At 42.2% G+C, this 14,745-nt stretch overlaps 1 protein-coding gene across 1 annotated transcript; it reads left to right on the top strand.

The window, feature by feature from the left end:
* The first annotated feature begins 9,523 nt into the window (after positions 1-9,523).
* Positions 9,524-14,343, top strand: LOC146329582 (vasorin-like). The gene has a single exon (XM_084714848.1). The coding sequence runs from the start codon at positions 9,548-9,550 to the stop codon at positions 11,666-11,668; it is 2,121 nt and encodes a 706-aa protein (XP_084570974.1). The 5' UTR covers positions 9,524-9,547; the 3' UTR covers positions 11,669-14,343.
* The last annotated feature ends 402 nt before the right edge of the window (positions 14,344-14,745 follow it).

Below are 14,745 nucleotides of genomic sequence, written 5' to 3'. Positions count from 1 at the left end.
CAATTAAAAAATCATGCAGATTATTATTTTACGTCTACAACCTGATGGGCGCTTTGTCCGAAGTGCCATGAGTATGTACAGTGTTAATGTGGTTAGTTTAGTTCCACGCTGCAATTATGCGAACGCACCAAAGAACTATACCTGCATCCTGTCGTGAACCGTGTCTCTCATCCTCTCAGAAGATAATATACCCGATCCACGTATCATGTAATTGATACAACAGCTCCCTTTGTTGCTTTTACAACTGTGGTTTTTATTATCATCAGTATTTCATTATCAGTTTATCTCGGTGACGTCTTTTATTTTCATAACGCTCCCAACTGGTACAGAGTATAAACGAATGGAGCGTCCTCACCTGGCAAGATTTAACCACAGAAGCTGTGCTGTTTTCTTTGAAGTCTCTGTACTCACCCCTGACAGGAATGAGGAGCAAAAACAATTCAATCAAACGACATGAAATATTGTGCTGCTGCAGAAGCACTACTAGTTTGATTTGTCTGATAATGATCGGGATGCTGCAGGTAAGGTTGGGAGCACGTTGAGACGATGATAGACGCTTCATTAAGAGTGATAACATAGAGGTTTTGTTTTTTTAAAGTCTGACCGATATCAGAACACCGTCGTCTGTAAACTGTGCAGGAAAACTGTCCCGACTAAGAGCGGGAACTCAACAAACCTAATTTTTCACCTTCGCCGCTTTCACCCTTTGGAGTATGCTACATGTCGTCAGTCACGACTGCTACATCTCAAGAAAACAACATGATGGAGAGGTACTCAGCAACAATAGACCTTTTTCCACAGCAGCAATCTTGACATGGAATAGTTGGGTAAACACAGGTGTTACTAATGATACTAATTAAGGTCAGGGTGCTGCTGTGGTGCATGTCAGTACACTGGAAAGGCTCTGCTGCACTAAATGTAAAGGAACCTTAATTAGTGTGATTGGTAACACCTGTGCCATGAAAAAGGTCTGTCCTGTGTGACAAAACATCCGAATAGTACGAGGACATAACCCACAGAGGCGTTAAGAGTTTAAGGGTTACTTACCTTTTTTCTCCTGTTTTTTTTTTTTTACTAAAGTAGCTCATTATAAATGATTGCTGATCAGTTATCAATAGACTGAATGACACATTTTATCCTGATAAATTTTTCAGCAATATCGCCCCCGGCCATAATGGCTGTTAGAGTGAATTTTAAACTTTAAACTGTCTTGAATGAGCACTAGATGAGCCATAATTTCAATATTAAATCGATCAATATGAACCTTCTGTTTCAGTAATTCCGGTGTGTGTCCGACACATGCATGCACACACTAGAATATGTTTCCAGAAACATTTTAGGTGACAAATAGGTGAAGCGGTAATGGAATAATGATCCATTTCTTATCAGCACTGCTCACAGTTTGATCTGAGTTTCCATTCCGAAATAGTCAGGCCTAGAAGGGAACCTTAGATTTGTTGTCTTGTGAGATTTGTATGTATATTTGTATGTGTTGTATATATAATATGACAACTCTTTGTTTAAGATCTGGGTAGGTTTAGAGGCAGAAAACCATGGTTATGTTAGGTGAGAGACGGGTTAAAATTAATCTCTAACGAGATCTTTCGTGGGTCTGTGGTTCCGTTTTAGATGCGAGAGCCTGGATGGTGGCCACCTGGTTACAATCTTTCTCCTTTTACAGCTAGACAGACACTAAAATGTGTTTCCGAAAAGATTTTAAGATAGAAATAACAAAGTAGTAACATAATCTTGATGCCTATTGGATCAGTACTGCCTAGTTTGAGAGTTTGATCTGAGTTCTGTGAGCCGTCTGAGTTCAGATGGCAATTTTCCCTCCAACTTTATTAAAAAAACAAAAACAAAGCGTGCATTTGTTTTTGTCTGAGTTGCTGGTGCTCTACAGCGACCTCTAGGGTGACTGTTGTATAGAGCACCTTTGGATATTGTTTTAAACGCATGGTATTTAAAAAGCACCAATACTTTGATACTTTTTACAACCTGAATGGCTACTCAACAACAGAGTAGAAAGCTGCAATAGCACATAATTACCCTGGAAAAACCAAATCCATCATAATCCAGTTGGAGTAGCAGCCCAGTCCAACGTCCAGCGTTTCTTCGAAAGAGCATGACCAGCCTACAAAAATAGACTTATCCTTTAATTCTTCTTGAGTAATAGTCAGTGAAGTGGCAGTATTTGTGCTTGAACAGGACTTTTCAGGCCTCTGTCCACCTCAGTTTGAGAGAATATACAACACGGTCATATCTGGCTTTTTTCATGCACTTAGAGTTTAGCGCAGTCAGACTTTGTTTACAGCAGATTTTGGATGAATGGAGGTCGTCGGCTACCAGCTGTTAACACGCCAGATTTCTCTTTCTCTCCCTCTTGTGTCCTTTTCCCTCTCGGTTTACCTCTCACACTCATTAGTCTCCTCTCTTTTTTCTTCCCTCTACCTTCGTCTTATCATGGAGGAGGACAAAGGTTTATGTGGGCCTTTCATTCTGTCTCACAGTGAGAGATGGCTGCAGTGTATTGTGGGTAACAGAATCCAGCTGTGTTGTAGACGCTGTGTTTGTGTGTGTGCGAACATGTGCAGGAATGTGTGTGTGTTCGTGTGCTGTGCCTCTCTGCAGGTCTCTGGGTGCGCGCTGACCTGTTTCGTGTCATTTTGACAGCCGTGTTTCTCTTTTATCGTGCGGCCTTATCTGCGCTCATACAAATAGCCGTGCCATGAAGTCTTAGCCGCTGAATACTGTCACATTTAATTATGGATTTATGAAAGAGCAAAGAGAACTGGTTTTGCAACTTTAAGTTATGTGAATGTAGTGTAATGCAGGAAGAAACTGCTCCCCGTGTTATGACTGCTATGGTTAATATATGGTACATGGCAGATTCTTGGCTTCGTGATGCGGGTACCCGCCGCCGGTCAAGATCAAACAACGGAAGAGCGCCAAAATGTTTAAAAAAGAGAGAAGTACTTCAATAGGCACACACAGATTAGCTATAATTCATTCTTCACTTAATACCATCCTGTTTTCCTCCCACTTATCCTGTCAGTCCTTTGAAAAGATGAGCCAATTTCATAATAAAGGAGGTGTGTATGAAGCAGCTGTGACTGAAGTTAACAATATAGATGTTTTCCTGCAAAAAATTTTTCTACAAGTTCATCTCTGACCTGCCAACTTGTTGTTTGATGCTTGTCTAAAGAGCTTTACGCTTCCGACTCTTTTTTTTATTTCACATGGCTGAACTGAATGGTAGGAAAATTTCAAACTAGTCACAGCACATAAACAGCAGTCAAAAAATTGTTGCATGCATGTTTACTGCTGTCTCTACTAATGATTATTACTACAAGCTATTTTGATTATACAGGTCAAAATCTGCAGTGATAAACTGAACTGAAGCACATGGACTCAAGTGCTTTTACAGGTTTAAACCAGGAATAATGCAACTCACTAATGGTGAGTGTCATGTGTCTCTGATGCGTTAAAATCAGAAAGGAAGCAGCAGGTGTCCAGAGGATGAACACTAGTTTTTCCCTTGTAATGCTGTATTATGCAGGTCTCCATTTTCTACCCCGTGTTCACGGCATTGATCATTGTGTCATGCTGCTTTCGCTGCAACAAGACCAATCCTCGCTGCACAGAGTTAATTTCAACAATCACGGCTACAAACTGGCTATTGGTAAATAAACTCTCATCTACTCTGATTGATGATGTATTTACTCAAGTTGATGGATGATGAGCTTCACTACGCATCATTAAAAGCAACGGCAGGCAATTTCTGTGAACTCATCACGAACAAAGCATTAACAAAACATCATTTTATAAGACAAATGTAGTGAAAGAAATAGATTTATTGTTATTTTACTTCTTATTATTGTTTTTAAGTTGCACCTTCCCCCAATGCACATTAAGGTGTGCAGAAACTTTTTTTAAAAGGGGGTTAGTTTTTGAAATAGGCACAAAGAGGCTATGCATTCAATATTTGTGATTAATGATAAATAGGAAAACCTTACAAACCTTACAGCTCTTTAAATGCCTCCCTACGAAATTAAGAGAAACTTGAGAATAAAATAAAATAATGCTGCAATGAAGCTATAAAGTAAAATTCAATAAAATAAGGAGATACTTCCTGACATTGGAAGGAAACCTGTTTTTTGTCCCACCCCTATCCACAGGGAGGTCAGAGGTCAAGTTCAGCTGCAGAGCAGCAGCCCTGAAGCGTGACGGGATTCGGTTTCCTGAACATGGATGCTTCGGCGGGGCGGATGCTTGCAGTCGTGGAGGTCTGAATCCTTGAATCCTCTGTGGCTGAATCCCTATCCTTTCTCCACCCAGCTGTGTGTTTCCCTGAATTTGACTTGCAGGGAGGCTGAAACTGACACACGCTGTCAGGAGGGTTTACCAACAGTGCAAGTCCCGACACAGACCCTTTGGAAAAGCAGAGCCACAAGTACACTGTTTACTAGGGATTTGAAATTCCAGACATGTGTTTTATAAGAGAACATATCCAGGATTGTGCAAGAGGTAAAACCTGTTAGGTTCACATAAAGTTTGATACGTAAACTATAAGAACTGTCAAAAGCAAAGTTGAATCTGAGGCACAGTCACTCTTCATTCATATTCCATTCATTCCTCTCCTTCTCTGTCATCAAATTATTCTCTTCACGCCGACGTGCCAGCAGCAGCAGCAGCACCCTGAAAGGAATGACGAGCAGCTCTTATTATAACCCAGTGTTACTGTTCTATAAACATTAAGTGGCTGCACACAAAGAAAGATCCGGATTCCACAGCAGAGCGTCTTTAAACACAGACGTGCACCTCAAACAAAAGCAGTCATATGCCTTGACATGGCAGTAATGCTCTGTCATCACTGGAGCTTGCTGCCTCATTGTGTACGTGTGTCTGTGTGTGTGTGTGCATTGTCGTTAGCGTTAACTTTATGTCTTAATAAGAATAATGCTGATGACAACAGCTCTTTTGTGGCAAAGTGGTTTGGTGACTATAGCAGCCTGATGCCAAACATTTTTTACATAAACCTCCTCATACAGAGTAAAGGTAACACTGTCACACTGGTACTAAGACTGGAAGACTGGAAGACTTTTGAGTGTCTTGTTTAATTCACTTGCAACTTGTGATGAATAGCTTTAGAACACGTGTTTTGTCGCACAGTATTTGATTCTGCACATCAAATGTTTTAAAATGTTTTTGTTGCAGCTAGTCTGGAAGCCAGTCAGGGTCCAATATGCATCTTGTGTAAAGTGAAGTGTGACGTAGAGACATGAAACCATCAGGACACACACACACAATTGAAGGGATAGTTTAGTTTTGTAGTCCACAAAACACAGCTGGAGTTTCACAGGAAAGCGGCGTTACAGAATCCTTAGTTTGGAGCCACGTTCATGTGCACATGTGCACTGTCTGAACTGAGTGTGTGGGGTTTTTTTTCCAGTTGTTTTTAACATGTGAAAACTGGTCACCATTCACTTACACTGTTTGGGAGATTCTGCAACACTCTTTTCCTGTGAAACTCCAGCAGTGTCGTGCGGACTAACAAAATAAACCCGACCCTCAGTTGGCATTAGAGTGAGTAGATAATGACAGAATTTTCAATTTTGGGTGAACTATCCCTTTAACCTTTCAGTGAAGTGAAGACATTCACTGTCCAGCAGTTAAATTTTCCATTTTCAAAGATTCTGCATTTTTTGATAAGAGAGAAGGAGGACATGTAATTTTAAGAATCTCTAACTAGTTGACTGAACTTTTTCCTTACTTGATGTAATGTGATCTCATTGTTATGACTTTATTAGGGCTAAATGTGGTCTGCAGCCCAAAATCAGGCTAAATTTGGACCAAATCAGACAGACTAAGCATAGCACAATTTTCAATGTCCATTTTTGGGCTAATGATGGTCTGACTAGATTTAGCCAAAAACTGGCCGTCCAAATAACCTCAAGTGATTGATGGGAAATGTCTAACATTTATAAACTAACTAGGATGCATCTGAAGACTGTCGAACATGGTTGTTTTTGCAGTTTTGCTTCATTTTCAGCACTTTTGGCACATAGTTATATATTATGTCAAACGGCAACAAAAGTCATGTAAATAGACTGCGTCTAACTGCAAAGTTGAAAATTAGTTTTAAATTGTGATATTTAAGGTTTGATCTTTTATTAGTGACCATCCAACGAAGAGAATATGCTTTTGGTCTGTTTTTTCAGACTCTCCATTTGTGTCCATTTTAAAGGTACTTTATGTTTTGGTTTACAATTCCTAAATTACAATTTATCTTTTTTATTTGATCATTTTGTGCTTCACCTCTCACATGGATGGATGAATCAACCTTAAGGGGTGATTGGAAGTGACGGAGCAACTTCCTGCACTTGCCTTACAGTATATGTAGCTGTGTAACCCCGATTTAGATGGGCTTTTCCGACATCAAGTGGGCCCCGCAGTTTGGTGCAGTAAACATAGACATACATACATGTGTACGGCAGTAAAGCACCCTGCTGTTGCCCCTCACGCCCCGACTTTCAACGCCTGTGCCGCAGGCGCAGCAAGTCGTTGTGCCAACAAGTATCAACGGAAACCAAATTGTAATTGGAAACTGATTTATAAAACGTAACAACCTGTCAAAGACCTGACATCACTCTGTGGTTCAGGACAAGACAGGACAGATTGAGAGAGATTTATTTGGCAAGCTCAGAACCAATTGTGTTCCTCTTCACTGTTTTGCCTTTTTGCCACCCGTTTGTTAGTGTCAGTATGTTGTAGTGACTCTCTATAAAACAAAGAAAACATTAGAAACATGCTGAGAACTCGTATTCGCAGACCAACCTATTAAAGCATGGCACATTGGCTTATTGTTTAGTGGGTTAGTGACGTGGTTAGTGGTTTGATCTTTCTGAAGTGTGCCACTGAAGCCCTACCGCAGGATTGTCAGCTTTGGCAGCTTCTGGTTTATATTAGCTGTTCTTTAAGTCCCAATTTTGGTTCTTTAAACATTTAAGAACTTGTTTTTAATTCTTATGTTAACCACTAGAATATTAATGCTCTTTCGCTCAATAGTTACTTCTCTAACTTTGCTGTTTTCCTCCCTCTTTCCCCACTTTCTTTCCATTTCTTTCCTCTCCCTTGCCTCCCTTTGTGTTTAATAAAGACAGATTTTGAGGGAATATTGCAAATTCTTGCCAAGCTGACAGGCTCTGACCTCATATGTTATGAGGAGAGGGGGATAAATGGAGGAGACAAGAGGGCAGAAGGGGAACGGAGGCATGGGGCCGGAGGTGCGCTCCTGATTTTAATAAAACATCTTGGGTTTCTCCTCAACTTCCACCTCAGGAGTCTTGGAAAGGGCAGGAGTTTTCCATGTCAGAGGGGGAAGGGAATGAGACACGAGAGGAAAGAGGGAAGGCAAATAGGTGATGCAGAAATACTGCATGAACCGCATTTTATGAGATATGGTCAAGAAAATATTGGCAACAGGCAAAAGATGCATTCTGATACTTGTCAAGACAGATAATGCATTGCGATACTATTTCCCAGTTCAGTCTTAAGCAGAAATATCTACTATTTTATTCCATGGTAGGAATGGTACAGTGTCTGAGTATCATTTCATTTGGAGGAATATTTTCCAAATTTTATTCTTCTGTCTTTTTCACCTTGACCACTCTTTTTGTTTCAGTCTTTGTGAATAACCCACCCAGAATAAACCTGATGAAATCAAACAAGTTTGGAAAAAAAGTCTCACTGGGCTCCAGCTGGTCTGGAGTCCCCAGACTTGATCCTCTGATACTACCGAATCATTTGCGCTGAACGCACAGCAGTGTTTGCACTCATCTCTATATAATTTGAACATAGTGTGCAGCCCTTTCTACTGGAGGCTACGTCTAAAATAGAAAACAATCTTCAGTTCATCCAGTTCAAACAGAGAATTTCATGGTGGTCTTGCAAATCAATGAAAACCTTGAGTGTCCAAGTGAAGAGCAGTTTGTCTCAGTGATCAGACTCTTAATAATAATACTTAATATTGTATCTCTTCATATGATGTAGGTAGAAACACGTGGACAGTTGAGCTGTGAAGTGAGAAAACAGTACAGTACAAGGGAAGGAAAAGAAAGATGTTTGAGTGTTTATGTTCTTGCACAGTGAAGTGAATCACAACACAACAAGTTTTATCACACTAAACCCTGGATTATAATCCTAAATTGACATTTAAACAGACAGCTGGCATGTAGTCCCTGTGATCACAACAATGTGACAACAACTTTTATCGGTATGCCAGACAAAAGTTTGGGAACCGCTGCCCAAGCGGATCTTTGCGCCTTTGTAGAAGCGGAAAAAATAACACCAGGTTAAGAAGGCATTGTTCCTGCTGCACAGTTTCACTGATCCTACATGTTGTCTTTTGGGCATCTGCACAGACAGAACTTAAAAGAAGACAGGAAGGCAGAAAAGCTGTGTTGAGCTGTGTTTGGACAGTTTGGTCAACAGCACCTTTAGTTGTAATCGTGACTCTTTGCCGTTAGTCAGTCGTGGTGGTGATTCAGGTCAACATGATGTTACACTGACTAGCTGACTCTGGCTTTAAGAGGGAGATTTAGTTTCAGTGTGTTTTTACCACTCACATACGCTCACACATAAACACATTTATTGCCTGATCTAAATTAGATCTGATTTTCAAGTTGATGGATCGTTTGTCACTCCAAGTCACCTGACTCCAGTCTCCCTCTTGGTCTAAAGCACACACATTCACTCATACCCCCAAAATAGTCTCCCTTGCCCCTCAATTTCCTGCATTCCTGTATGTGGCGCCCATGTTTTTGGTAACACGATTCAACGAATATGTCAAAAGATGTGACTGAGTGTGTGTGTGTGTGTGTGTGTGTGTGTGGGTGTGTGCCAGCACACTCACAGCATATTTGCGTTGGGTATGTTTGTGTGTAGTAGCCGTGTGGTGCTGTCGTCCAGCTGCATTGCAGCAGACTGGGTTTCACGGGCTAAGGACTGTGTCATAAACACAGGGAAGAGGCTGAATGGGTTTCTCACTTACCCCAACAAGGGTCACCCTGGGTGGGCTGTGTTAACCCGTCGCCACGGCCTGCGGGTCCTGATCCCTGGGGTGTCTGCTCATCAAGGATATAAAGCCGCAAATTCGCTATGATGGAGCAGGCAGTGTTATGTTTGTTTATACATATGTCTGTGTGTGGAAGCTAAGGTTTGTTGATTAGGCTGAAGTGTGCTTGTACCCACTGCATTGAACTACAGTACACTGTAAGTCTGTGTGCTTGAATGCTAGAGGGGATAAAGAAAAAATCCTCTGGCATTTATTTATGAGCAAATATTATTATGCCTTAGGAATTAGATTGAGAAAAATGCTTCTTACATAACTTACATAACTTTCTTTCTCTGTAATGACGTCTATTAAGTCGTTGCAGTCTCAATATGTTTCTTATCTCACTTAATTACGACGAGCTCAGTAAACAAATGTTATTAACGCCACGTCTCTCTCTCTTATGTCTTTCAGAGTTTGAGGCCTGACGTCACCATGCTGCCTTACCTCCTGCTCCTCCTCCTCTCATCTGGTCTGGTGTTGTCCTCTGACTGCCCAGCAGACTGTGCCTGTCATGGCCAGGACTCCATATTCTGCATTCAGCGACGCTCCAGTACCGTGCCCCGTGTCCCACCCACCACCCAAAATCTCTATATCTTCCAGAATGGCATTGACACTTTGTCCCAAGATGACTTCAAAGGCCTGGGAGAGTTGGAGATGCTAGATCTGAGCCAGAATGAGCTGACAGAGATTCCAGATGGTGTGTTTGAGATGCTGTCAAAGCTGAAGAACTTGGATTTGTCCTCGAACCACATTACCCACATTTCCAAAGACAGTTTCTCTGGGTTGGTCCAGCTGGAGAGGCTCTATCTCCACGCAAACCACATTCAGAGCATCCATTTGGAGGCTTTTGATGGTTTGGAGATGCTACTGGAACTGAAGCTCCAAGGAAACCAGCTCACCTCTCTGCCATCCCTTCATTTATCCAGGCTTCTGCTTCTAGACCTCAGCTACAACAACATCCCAGCCCTGGGACCCTCAGATCTCCAGACTCCCCACCTGGAGGCCCTTAAGGTGGCCTCTCTGGGGCTTACTTCTTTGGATGAGGAACTTATAGCCTCCTTGGGGAACCTCCATGAACTCGACATCTCCACAAACCAGTTAACTGAGGTGCCCGCAGCCTTGAAGCAAGACTCCCTCAAGGGTCTGATTAAGCTCAGCCTGGCTGCCAACCCATTGGGCGAGCTTAGGATGGAGGACTTCCAGAAACTGACTGGACTTCAAGACCTAGATCTCAGTGGACTTAATCTCCAGGGTTTTCCTCAAGGTTTCTTCCAGACTTTCCCTAGGTTGGGACAGCTGACAGCAGCTGAAAACCCATTCAACTGCTTGTGTCCGTTAGCCTGGTTCCCTGTCTGGCTAAAAGAGAAGGAAGTGAATCTTGGGAGACCTGAAGAAACCAGATGTCACTTCCCACTAGTCAATGCTGGGAAGAAGCTTTCGGCACTCGAGCACAAAGATTTCGGGTGTCCACCTACCACAACAGTGCTAATTGGCTCCCCTATTGGAAGTACTCCTGCTCCCCAGATGCCCACCACATCTCCAGAAGCCACTCACACCAACGCTATTCCTCCTCCTCCACCACCCAGTGAGGAAACTGTCTCCTCAAAAACCCCCTACCCCCTTCCACCAGAACCTCCAGTATCCCCTAGCTCCACCAGTGGGGAATACGAGCCACACATCTGCCCACCAAACATCTGCCTCAATGGGGGTACTTGTAATGTTGACCCAGTGGGTGTTCTCAGCTGTCTGTGTCCTTCAGGAACCACTGGCCTCTACTGTGAAAATGTGGATGAGGTCCCTGAGCCACCAAAACCTTCAGCAACAGAAGTTCCAATAATTGCTCCGATGCCCCCAGAACTTGATGCTATCAGCTCACGGCACGTGACCTCCACATCCATCCTTCTTGACCTGCATCGCTTCATCGAAACACGACCACACATCCGTGGCATCAGATTGACCTACCGTAACCTCTCAGGGCCTGACCGACGCCCCATTATCCTGAGTGTACCTGCAACCTACCCTGAGTACACTTTGCGTGGTTTGAGACCAAACTGTACCTACTCAGTCTGTGCCAGTCCCCTGGGTGAGAGAATAAACTTCAGGGCCAACAGCTCTGTAGAAACAGGGTCGTGTACAGAAGCTCGCACCGAAGGGGTTTCACCGACATCCACAGAGTCCAGGGTGGAGACACAGAGCCCACTAACCTACACTCTCATCCCCGCCCTGGCTGCCCTGGCATTGGTGCTGGGGTTGGCTGTGGTGGCTGGGGCAATTATCTGTGTGCGGAAGAGGAGGCAGGCCAAGGCAGGAATAGAGCTGGAGCTGGGACCAGCTGATCCTGATCCCATGGAACTGGAGGGGATAAAGGCCTGCCTGGAGAATGGGGGAAATGGTACACTGCCCCACAAACAGCCAGAGATTGACCGCTGTCACACTCCTCAGCCGCCTCCATCCTTGCAGCAAAATGGGGGTTTGGACTACGAGGTGCCTTTGATGCAAGGACACTGCCCATCAAATAACAATCTAGCATCCCTAAAGCCATCATATTTCTAAGATGCAATACAAATACAAACACTTGGAAAGACTTTGCAGAGAGTGGGCTTGTCCACCCGGACTTGTGAGGTTCCTGCTACGGCTCACTAGTGTCAAAATCTCATTTCCATTCCAATTTCAGATATCCGCAATTTGGAAACTGGCACTTACTATCCTTTGCTGTCCAAATGATAACACTGCAGACTGGATCATCTATTTTAGAGATACTGAATGATGAATTTAGGATTAAAGCATATTGGAAATGTGCTAAACCACTGTGGGACAATGATCAGGACGTGGCTTAAAGTCATTTAGCAGAGTTTGATGATGGTGAAACCTAACCAAGTGATTAAACTAAGTGCAATCGACTAGAGGGGTCTTAGTAGCAGACTGAAAACGGAAGTGCCTTTTTGCATTGACATAACTGTAACCAATGGCTCATTAAAAAAAAAAAAAAAACTCTGTTTATGTAAAAGAAACTATGTGAATGAGCTGTAATCCTGTTGCTGGATTTGGGAGGTGCAGTATGGAATAAAGAGCCCCAACATTTGGGTAACAGAACTGGAGGAACTGACAGTGGTTTAAATGGAAACAGTGATGCATCCCAGTACAAAATGGATTTTCGACCAACTCCAACTGCTCCGTGGGGATTAGAAAAAGAACTTGCACTGAAAAGAAATATTTCTTTTCCTTTACAGTGTCTCAGTCACAAACCGCCACAAGACTGATGGTCGCATAAGGAAATGCAATAACGCAAAACTTTGAAAGAATATTTTGCAAAGCTAGTAAAAGGTTGATGACCATAAAAGCTGTCTAAACTTCATATTTTGCTGTTGACATGATCTACACTTCGAGTTTCTTCACAAGCGGATTTAGATTTTTTTTTAGTGTCAACAGATCTACCATAATTCTCTCCACACACCCCAAAGCTTTTGGCTCCGTGGGAGATAAATTTGCTGTGAAAGATAAATGGACTGAACGAAAAGCCATTTAGAGTGGACTTTGCCTGCATTGCTCTGTGCAGTGACGGGAAGGCTGTTTTGTCTAGCTTACATCATGATATTCTGTTTTTGTCATGTTTTTTGTATTTTATTGTGCTTTTTGCTGTCGATGTCCATACGGTATTGCTATTTCTGTGAGCTGAAACATTATTAATTGTTCTCCCTTGAAAAAACCTGCTTAAGTCATCATGGTTTCTACAATTTTCTATTTGTATTTTTGGTTACATATAGCCAAAACTCTCCAGAGCTATTTGCAGCGAGTACGGTAGGTTATTGAGACTGACACTAAAACAAACCAATTCTAATCAAATGTCTGATAAAATGGTTTTAATTTAGAAATTAAAACAGTTAGAGCGCTATGAGGTTCAGCAAATTATGTCTGAGGGCTCACCAAGTGAATGTAACTGTCAGGTGTCAGACACTTTATTCTCTGTGCCAGGTCTGCCAACGCTACATAAGGATAAGCCACAGACCGCCAAAGCTCCCCAAACTGTGTTCAAAGGCCTTTTGCCACAGAGCCCACTCCTATAAAGCAGCGTACGCGTGCCGAGAAAAGAAAGTTCAAAGAGCTCGAAGGCAATTTGCTGTGAGTGTCAGTGAGCTTCAGGCACTAGTTTTCCTTGTGGCGCTGCCGACCCTATCGTTCCTGAGATATGGTCCAGACAGTGTCCCCCTGTAGCTTTCTGTTCCTCTCCGCTGTGCCTCCACTCCAACCATCCAGTGTGTTTTGGTCAACAAGGATTATTGGCTTGTGTGTTTGGAGACAGTTTTGCTTGTTTACGGCCAACCAGACTGTGAAATGTACAGGCTAAATGCACCGTTTTGATGTATTTGTTTTTTTTTTCCCCCCGTCTGGGGCTGAGATTGTCACAAGCTTTTAGTGTTACTTTTTTTTATGTCTTTTCCTTTCATGAGAAAGAATCTTAAATTGCAAAGTATAAATAGGTTTACAGAGACGTGCCTTCGCAACATTGGTGTGCAGAGCCTTTCTGACATCTTTTAGTGTCATATTACACGCTCGAGAACAAAAGGGCCTTTATTTTGCCTCACAAGACATTGCATTATATTACATTACAAAAAACGAAGAAACATGAAATGTAATGTAATCAATTTAGTCAGGTTTAAAAACAGACCTTCCTCAGTTCTTGGTTATCTAACAACCGCAAGCTTGGAAGACAGTGTGTTATCAGTTAGTTTTTTCAGGTGTGGGTGTGTGTATGTGTGTTTGTATTTGTGTGTGTGTGTGTGTGTGTGTGTGTGTGTGTGTGTGTGTGTGTGTGTGTGTGTGTGTGCTTGTTTTTGTGCTTCCATCTCTACAGTATAGTACGCTTGTCTGCTTTATAATTGAATCCATGCACTACACTCCAGCCACTGTCCAAAATCAACTGTCTTTGGCTCCACTTCTCTCTTCATTCTGTCAATATTCCAGTATAAACACAGACACAGATGCTCATATACTGTATCTGCTCTCGCTCAGTATAGCAACTGGAAGACTCCGTGCATGGCTTTGGACAGTGAGAAGGGCAGGAAATGTTTGAAATATTTTCAACATGCTTGTTACAGAACCTTCCCTGTTTATTTAGGGAAACCTTTTCTTATTGTTTTATGTTTGTCAGTTATGTTTTTTTGTGTACAATGTTTGCTAGAAAAGCAATGCTGAGAAAAAGAACAGTATTAAAAAGACTTAATTTTAAATTGCCTGTGTTTTCGTGTCTCATTAAGAATGACTTTGGCTTCAGGATTTAAGTCACTTCAGTCCCTCGTGGAAGTTGCGACTGCAACAATCCAAGCAAATTTAACCTCTTTTCTCTTTCTTCTGCATGGCCTTGCAATTTTGTCCAATCACAGCAACTTTTCCGCAAAATTTGACCTGTCATCGTAGCCTCCGGTGAGTTCCACCAATCACAGCAGTTCCCTGCACAAACAACATGCATGTACATCACAATGAGCTGATTCAGTGTTATATTATCCATTGTTTGTTTGTTTCATTTTGTTACAGGTGCTGAAACAAACAAAAAGCTCCAAAAAGATCTTCATTTATAAATGAAACAAATTTAGTTAGAGTTTTTATAATCCTGAAACTTTTTGGTTTGGTTA

The sequence above is a fragment of the Lutjanus erythropterus genome, chromosome 3, assembly GCF_056507025.1.
Source record: "Lutjanus erythropterus isolate fLutEry1 chromosome 3, fLutEry1.hap2, whole genome shotgun sequence".
In the NCBI taxonomy this organism is placed as follows: domain Eukaryota; kingdom Metazoa; phylum Chordata; class Actinopteri; order Lutjaniformes; family Lutjanidae; genus Lutjanus; species Lutjanus erythropterus.
Note: the sequence above shows the minus strand (reverse complement) of the source record. Positions and strands in the feature narration are given on the sequence as shown.